Source organism: Oncorhynchus nerka, linkage group LG19 (genome assembly GCF_034236695.1).
Source record: "Oncorhynchus nerka isolate Pitt River linkage group LG19, Oner_Uvic_2.0, whole genome shotgun sequence".
NCBI classification, from domain to species: domain Eukaryota; kingdom Metazoa; phylum Chordata; class Actinopteri; order Salmoniformes; family Salmonidae; genus Oncorhynchus; species Oncorhynchus nerka.
In genome coordinates, this window is record NC_088414.1 from 34,391,046 (window position 1) to 34,400,234 (window position 9,189).

The following is a 9,189-nucleotide window of genomic DNA, read 5'->3' on the forward strand; positions in this document are numbered from 1 at the left end:
TTCTTTAATCCTAACCCTACAATCTAATATTTATGTTCTTTAATAACCTAACTCTATCAATCTAATATTTATTTATCATTTAATGGATGACGGATAACCCCTGAACAAGCTTCTCTTCTAATGATTTATCTTTAAGCGCTAACGTGATCCTGGACAATCTAAATATTTATGTTCATTACATCATCCTAACCCTGCCTCACACAATCTAATATTTATGTTCTTTAATGCCTGTGCCATTAACTACAACTCACAATCTAATATTTATTTATCTTTAATCCCTACAAGACCACCGGAGCTACAATCTAATATTTATGTTCTTTAATCCTAACCCTACAATCTAATATTTATGTTCTTTAATCCTAACCCTACAATCTAATATTTATGTTCTTTAATCCTAACTCTACAATCTAATATTTATTTATCTTTAATCCTAACCCTACAATCTAATATTTATGTTCTTTAATCCTAACCCTACAATCTAATATTTATGTTCTTTAATCCTAACGCTACAATCTAATATTTATGTTCTTTAATCCTAACCCTACAATCTAATATTTATCTTTAATCCTAACCCTACAATCTAATATTTATGTTCTTTAATCCTAACCCTACAATCTAATATTTATGTTCTTTAATCCTAACTCTACAATCTAATATTTATGTTCTTTAATCCTAACTCTACAATCTAATATTTATGTTCTTTAATCCTAACCCTACAATCTAATATTTATTTATCTTTAATCCTAACTCTACAATCTAATATTTATTTATCTTTAATCCTAACCCTACAATCTAATATTTATGTTCTTTAATCCTAACGCTACAATCTAATATTTATGTTCTTTAACAATCTAATATTTATTTTCTTTAATCCTAACCCTACAATCTAATATTTATGTTCTTTAATCCTAACCCTACAATCTAATATTTATGTTCTTTAATCCTAACCCTACAATCTAATATTTATGTTCTTTAATCCTAACTCTACAATCTAATATTTATGTTCTTTAATCCTAACCCTACAATCTAATATTTATGTTCTTTAATCCTATTTAATATTTATGTTCCTAACAATCTAATATTTATGTTCTTTAATCCTAACTCTACAATCTAATATTTATGTTCTTTAATCCTAACTCTACAATCTAATATTTATGTTCTTTAATCCTAACCCTACAATCTAATATTTATGTTCTTTAATCCTAACCCTACAATCTAATATTTATTTTCCATCTATTTGTGATCTACAGCAGTGGTTCCCAAACTTTTTATAGTCCCGTACCACTTCAAACATTCAACCTCCAGCTGCGTACCCCTCTAGCACCAGGGTCAGCGCACTCTCAAATGTTGTTTTTTGCCATTTTGTAAGCCTGCCACACACACTATAAGATACATGTATTAAACATAAGAATGAATGTGAGTTTTTGTCACAATCTGTGGGAAGTGACAAAGAGCTCTTATAGGACCAGAGCACAAATAATAATATAATAATAATCATTAACTTTGCTCTTTATTTAACCATCTTACATATAAAACCTTATTTGTTCATCGAAAATGGTGAATAACTCAACACAGGTTAATGAGAAGGGTGTGCTTGAAAGGATGCACATAACTCTGCAGTGTTGGGTTGTATTGGAGAGTCTCAGTCTTAAATCATTTTCCACACAGTCTGTGCCTGTATTTAGTTTTCATGCTAGTGAGGGCCGACAATCCACTCTCACATAGGTACGTGGTTGCAAAGGGCATCAGTGATTTTAACAGCGCCATAAATTCAATTTTCACAGAACCGCTTGTTGCAATTTCGATGAGGCTCTCTTGTTCAGATATCGGTAAGTGGACTGGAGGCAGGGCATAAAAGGGATAACGAATCCAGTTGTTTGTGTCATCCGTTTTGGGAAAGTCTCTGCATAATTGCGTACCCAACTCACTCAGGTGCTTCACTATATCACATTTGACATTGTCCGTAAGCTTGAGTTCATTTGCACACAAAAAATCATACAATGATGGAAATACCTGTGTGATGTCCTTGTTAATGCAGACAGAGAAGAGCTCCAACTTCTTAATCATAGTCTCAATTTTGTCCCGCAAATTGAATATATTTGCTGAGAGTCACTGTAATCCTAGATTCAGATCATTCAGGCAAGAAAAAACCCAGATAGGCCAGTAGTGTGAGAAACTCGTCATCATGCAAGCGATCAGACAAGTGAAAATTATGGTCAGTGAAGAAAACTTTAAGCTCGTCTCTCAATTTAAAAAAATGTGTCAATACTTTGCCCCTTGATTACCAGGGCACCTAGGTATGTTGTAAAAGCGTTACATGGTCGCTGCCCATATCATTGCATAGTGCAGAAAATACACGAGAGTTCAGGGGCCTTGCTTTTACAAAGTTAACCATTTTCACTGTAGTGTCCAAAATGTTTTTCAAACTGCCAGGCATTCCCTTGGCAGCAAGAGCCTCTCAGTGGATGCTGCAGTCTACCCAAGTGGCATCGGAAGCAACTGCTTGCACACTCGTTACCACTCCACTATGTCTCCCTGTCATGGCTTTTGCGCCATCAGTACAGATACCAACATGAGCAGCAGCTACGTTTGGCTACATAAGGACCGCTAGTGAAATTCCCTCGTGAGAGTAACTGTTAATGTGATTGAATGTTAATTATTTGACTAGGCTACCTGTATTTGACATTGTGTTATTTAGCTGAAAACTAGATGGTTTAATTTTATTTTTGGCAGTGAAACGAGGCTACTCAGGCGAGAAAAAAACCTCACCCAAATGTATAGAAAATATAAATGGAATGTTTGAAAATGTGAAGATACATTTTTTTTTTTATATATATATTTTAGATATACATGTAAACATATATTTTAAATGTGAATCACATTTTTAACGGCATTGTGCGTACCACCCCATACCTGATCTATGGTGTCGGGGAGCATGGGGATTGACTCCAGACTTTTTTATGTCCTCTCAACCCTCAGTCACAAACTATTCTGCATTTTACAACACCACTGCCTGTCATATCAGCTCACGCTAAGCTCCATGAATGGAGGAACATGCCCAGTACACCTTTTGTTTGGCTGTGATTACACATCTAAGCAACCGTGCTCCATACCAGTCCAATGTCCTTCCTTGTTAACCCTCCTGCTGTGTTTCCGTCCAATTGGACAGATTTACAAGTTTCTCTCAGGAAAATGTAGTTAATTTAATCTGATTGTCATAAGGTTCCATGACTTTGTCCACAGGCATCTGAACACACAAAATACATTTGGATGATTTTCATCAAATTTAGGGTGTTTTATTTAACTTTTGTACACTTGTCGTGTTCCCGGTCAAAAAAGGCCAGTCATTAGAAATGAATGGGTGAGACTACAATTAGTGTATATAATTGAGTTCAGGCACATGCCCATTCATCAGATGGACACACTTCCTCTCCCAGACCCCCACATGCATGTGTGTTTGAGCACACACACACACACACCTCACTCCCCTTCTTCGGTTCCATGGCAACCCCCAAGGGAACCTTTCCCCAATAGAATCTTTCCCCCACGGGAACCACACCTGTTGACATTCTCACAAATAATCACAGCTCTGGTATATGCAGCTTTTTTGAGGCCTTGCTCACAATTAATTCTGTGGCAGCACAATGACCAAACAATATACTGTATGTGAGCCTCTTGATCATATCTTTGATCATGACACTGGTGAGGAGAGAGTCCTTGTTAAACTTTGACACAAAGTAGTCTGTGATAAATAGCACAATATGTTTCATCTGAGTATTTGTCAAAATAATCCATATATTATGCTTTTTTTTTTTTACTCAAAAACGAGTTGTATGAGCTAATCAGCTATAATGGGGCGGTCATTTTGGACCGGGAACACAGAATGAATTAACATGAAACGAACACAACAGGAAAGTTAAAAGCTATGGAACAAATAGCATTTTATCAACACCTCAATAAATATTACAGCATGTTTTCCCTGGTAACTCACAATGTACACACAATGTGTTCTTAACCTGTTTATGCCCAGACACAGATTGTGATTGAATAGTGTTCAGTCTCTCTTTGTTCACAGTTCCTTTTCATCCCCTCAAATCGTTAGAGCTACACGACTAGAACTAGCTAGAACCCGAGTCATATACATTGAGTCTACAAAACATTAGGAACACCTGCTCTTTCCATGACATACACTGACCAGGTGAAAGCTATGATCCCTTATTGATTTCACTTGTTAAATCCACTTCAAATCAGTGTAGATGAAGGGGAGGAGACAGGTTAAAGAAGGATTTTTAAGCCTTGAGACAATTGAGACGGATTGTGTGTGTGTGCCATTCAGAGGGGGAATGGGCAAGACAAAATATTTAAGTGCCTTTGAACGGGTATGGTAGTAGGTGCCAGGGGCACCGGTTTGAGTGTGTCAAGAATTGCAAGAACTGCAACTCTGCTGGGTTTTTAGGCTCAACAGTTTCCCCTGTATATCAAGAATGGTCCACCACCCAAAGGACATCCAGCCAATTTGACACAACTGTGGAAAGCAATGGAGTCAACATGGGCCAGCATCCCTGTGGAACAGAAATTTGACGCTTTGTAGAGTCCATGCTCTGACCAATTGAGGCTGTTCTGAGGGCAAATGGGGTGCAACTAAATATTATGACAGTGTTCCTATTGTTTTGTACACAGTGTATATATAGAGAGTTGGGTCAATTCGGTTTCTATCTGAACGTTCTGAGAGCGACACTTTCTCCTCCATAGCCGTTGCTAAGGGATCGATGACACTTCCCCATTGTGCTGTTTATTTCTAATAGTTTTCAAAACCTATGAAGATGTCCAGTGAAAGCAAATATGCCACTTATTGAGACCACAACAGAGTACCGACTTGGATACACATGATCCTGAATGCTAATCAATAAAAACGTCTGTTAAATTCGCTGCTCTGTTTTGCGTGTTTACAGTGGGTCGTTTCATAGTGAACTGTCGGAAGCGCTCTAGTATTGTTACATCACCAAAATGTTTTTAGAATGAAGGCGCTAACATGGCAGCTGTTCTAAAACATGGTCATCTCTGGATATAGTGTATGTGGCTTTGGCTAGAACTTGATTTTGTAAATATGATTTAACCTTTATTTAACTAGACAAATCAGTTATGAACAAATTCTTATTTATAATGACGGCCTTCCCCGGCAAAACCCGGATGACACTGGGCCAATTGTGCGCTGCCATATGGGACACCCAATCACAGCCGGATGTGATGCAGCCTAGAATTACACTGCCCCTCTGTGGCAATGAGAAGTAAATGCAAGTGTTCTCTAAACACATACAGTACACCACCACATCTAATAGCTTTCAATTGTATTGTTGTACTCTGCAGGACATAAAGTTTAGACCTACACCATTATATTCAGACAATGGTTCCTGAAAAATACCACTTGTTATAAACAGAGCAGCAGCTCAATATATATATATATATATATATATATATATACACCTGTGTGTTTTTCAGGTGTTTGCTGCCCTGCTGCTGCTGTCATGACTGACAGTATGAACTGCAAATAGTGCCGGGAAGAAGTACGTTCAACAGGAGGAGAAGCCTGTCTGTGTCCGATGCCATGACCGGTTCTGTGCCAACACCTGCACTGAGTACCGCCACCCTATTGGCATCGACTCCAAGGTGTGTGTTTTCATGACTGACTGTCGAGATGTGTTTATGAGTGCACACTGTCTACCAAGCATCTGAGGAAGAAAACTGTTACTCTCCTTCCTTCCTTTAGGAGCTGCAACATAAGGGCCCTTATTGGCACGCAGACTGCTTTCGCTGCTACAAGTCGCTAGCCAAGGAGTCTTTCAGTGCTAAGGAGGACGGCATCATATGTGGGAAGTGTAGCTCCCGAGAGGATGCCCCTCGTTGTCACACCTGCTACAAATCCATTCTAGCCGGTAGGGGGCACTATGGGCTAAGACTCACTGTCACTGATATGAGTTAACATGAAATTCAGCAAGTGATATTTACACCCACTGTACACTTCATTTTATAGACACTCTCCATTATGTGAACTTAGATGTAATTAGTAAACACTTTCTTAATAAATTACAGTTAAGTTCCATTAAAGGGGCAATCTACTGTTCAAACAATAAGAAAGAGGCATTCTGCCACTGTGTTGGTAAATAGCTGATGGATGGAGCTGGAGAAATGTAACCACTTTCAAATTAGACATAACTTAGGATGGAAGGATTGACCATCCATAAAATTGATGTTTTGAGGGTATACAGTGTTTGTTTACAATTATGTTTACAACCAATTGAGTAAAACAAGCTTATATTTTGGGTTCTAATGGAGAATGACTGAGGCATGAGGCATTTATTCTTCAAGAATCAATGGATATACATAATCAATTTAAAAGTCCCAAAATGGACGCACTAATTGCCCCTTTAAACCTTCCTTGAGACTAATGTGAATATTTTTCTTCACTAAAGGCTCCGAGAATGTGGAGTATAAAGGCGACGTGTGGCACGAGGACTGCTTCACCTGTTTCCACTGTAAAAAAACATCCACTCTCAAAGCTCCCTGACCAAAGGCACCGACATCTACTGTAACCTTTGCCACGAGAAGAAGTTTGCCAGGATCTGTGTCAGCTGTAATCAGGTTACGTAAAGATGATACTTTTTTCAACAGGATCAAAATCCTTTGATATAATTGATGGATGTCCATTTTAAATAAGCTAATTGGACCAAAGTGGTTGGTTAGAAATCAGTTGTTCTGCCCTATAAATGACATCCTGTTTACGGTATGCAAGTGATGCGTTGTTTCTCAGCAAGTAGCCTTGTAGTTTTGAACTTTTTTAGACTTTTTGAATATTATTCAATGGGCAAAAACGTAGCGCAATGGTCAGCGCAGAAACTTCATAAAAGTAATCTGGCAGAAGTACATTAATCTACGAACACAAATATAATTTTATGTACACTACCGTTCAAAAGATTGGGATCCTTGTTGTTGAAAGATAAGCAATTTTCCCCCCATTAAAATAACATCAAATTGATCAGAAATACATTGTAGGCGTTGTTAATGTTGTAAAGGTGTCACGCGGGACTAGGTGGGTGAAGGAATCAGGCGCAGAGAGTTCCAGTTGTGAAAAGTGCTCTTTAATACGGCACACAAAAATGAGAAGCCCAACAACACAGGGTGCCAAGTTTCCGAAAAGATATCCCCCTCTACCTAAAACGCACACACGTAACATAAAGACAATCCCACACAAAACAAGGGCGGGTACAGGTACTTAAAATAGGGAAGCTCATTAAGCCGTACAACAGAACACAGGTGAAACTAATAAGACAAAACAAACAGGCAGGGGAGCCAACTTCGGCGGAAGTCGTGACAAAAGGACTATTGTAGCTGGAAATGGCTGATTTTTTTATTGAATATCTAAATAGGCGTTCAGAGGCCCACTATCAGTAATCATCACTCCTGTGTTTCAATGGCACGTTGTGTTAGCTAATCCAAGTTTATAATTTTAAAAGGCTAATTGATCATTAGAAAATCCTTTTGCAATTACAGTTGGAGTCGGAAGTTTACATAAACAAAGGTTGGAATCATTAAAACTCATTTTTCAACCACTCCACAACTTTCTTGGTAACAAACTATAGTTTTGGCAAGTCGGTTAGGACATCTACTTTGTGCATGACACAAGTAATTTTTCCAACAATTGTTTACAGACAGATTATTTCATTTATAATTCACTGTATCACAATTCCAATGGGTCAGAAGTTTACATACACTAAGTTGACTGTGCCTTTAAACAGCTTGGAAAATTCCAGAAAATGATGTCATGGCTTTAGAAGCTTCTGACCGGCTAATTGACATCATTTGAGTCAATTGGAGGTGTACCTGTGGATGTATTTCAAGGACTACCTTCAAACTCAGTGCCTCTCTGCTTCACATCATAGAAAATAAAAAGAAATCAGCCAAGGCCTCCAAAAAAAATTGTAGACCTCCAGTAGTCTGGTTCATCCTTGGGAGCAATTTCCAAACGCCTGAAGGTACCACATTAATCTGTACAAACAATAGTACAGAAGTATAAACACCATGGGACCACGCAGTCGTCATAACGCTCAGGAAGGAGATGCGTTTTGTCTCCAAGAGATGAACGTACTTTGGTGCGAAAAGTGCAAATCAATCAAAGAACAAAGAGAAAAGGACCTTGTGAAGATGCTGGAGAAAACAGCCTCTTTGTGGATGTGGAACATTTCTGGGATTTTTTATTTCAGTTCATGAAACATGGGACCAACACTTTACACGTTGCGTTTATATTTTTGTTTAGTGTAAATAAAAGTTCAAATCCAGGCATATCAAATGGTTGCGCAAAACACACTGCCCTAATGAGGATTCGCCCTCTAAATTTGACTTGACTCTCTCCTGCCTCCTATCTAGGCCCTCACCACAGAGGGAGTGAACTACCAAGAGCAGCCATGGCACTCGGAGTGCTTTCTCTGCAGCTCCTGTCAAAGGCCACTGGCCCGGGACTCGCTTTACCTCCCATGAGGAGAAGGCTTTCTGTGTGAACTGCTACAAGACTACTGTAGCCAAGAAAGGCAGCGGCTGCCAGAACCCCATTACAGGTCAAAACAAATACACACGCACACACACACACAAATTCCATTATTGAACGATTGTACACATTTGTAATTGTTTGTTGTTTATTCTCTGTCCTTCAGGTTTCGGCAAAGCCACCAATGTGGTGAATTACGAGGGCAGCTCCTGGCATGAGTACTGCTTCAACTGCAAGAAGTGTTCCCTGAGCGTGGCTAGCAAGTGCATTGTGGCCAACTCAAGGGACATCTTCTGCTCAGAATGTGCCAAGAAGCTCTGAGGTGAACTTGGAACAGAAACAGTGTGTCACGCCCTGACCTTAGTTATCTTTGTTTTCTTTATTATTTTGGTTAGGTCAGGGTGTGACGAGGGTGGTTTGTGTAGTTTTTATATTGTCTAGGGGTTTTTGTATGTCTAGGTGTTTATATGTCTATGGTTTCCTAGATTGGGTCCCAATCAGAGGCAGCTGTTTATCGTTGTCTCTGATTGGGGACCATATTTAGGTAGCCATATTCCTTGGGTATTTCGTGGGTTATTGTCTATGTGTAGTTGCCTGTCAGCACTCGTGTGTTATAGCTTCACGTTCGTTTTGTTAGTTTGTTTAGTGTT

At 38.8% G+C, this 9,189-nt stretch overlaps 1 protein-coding gene across 1 annotated transcript; it reads left to right on the top strand.

The window, feature by feature from the left end:
• Positions 1-5,163: 5,163 nt before the first annotated feature.
• On the top strand, positions 5,164-8,860 carry LOC115146951 (four and a half LIM domains protein 1-like). Its single transcript, XM_065005048.1, has 6 exons — positions 5,164-5,288; positions 5,553-5,667; positions 5,768-5,933; positions 6,471-6,533; positions 8,487-8,609; positions 8,706-8,860. Exons 1-6 carry the CDS (start codon positions 5,164-5,166, stop codon positions 8,858-8,860), a joined length of 747 nt encoding a protein of 248 aa, XP_064861120.1.
• Positions 8,861-9,189: the final 329 nt, after the last annotated feature.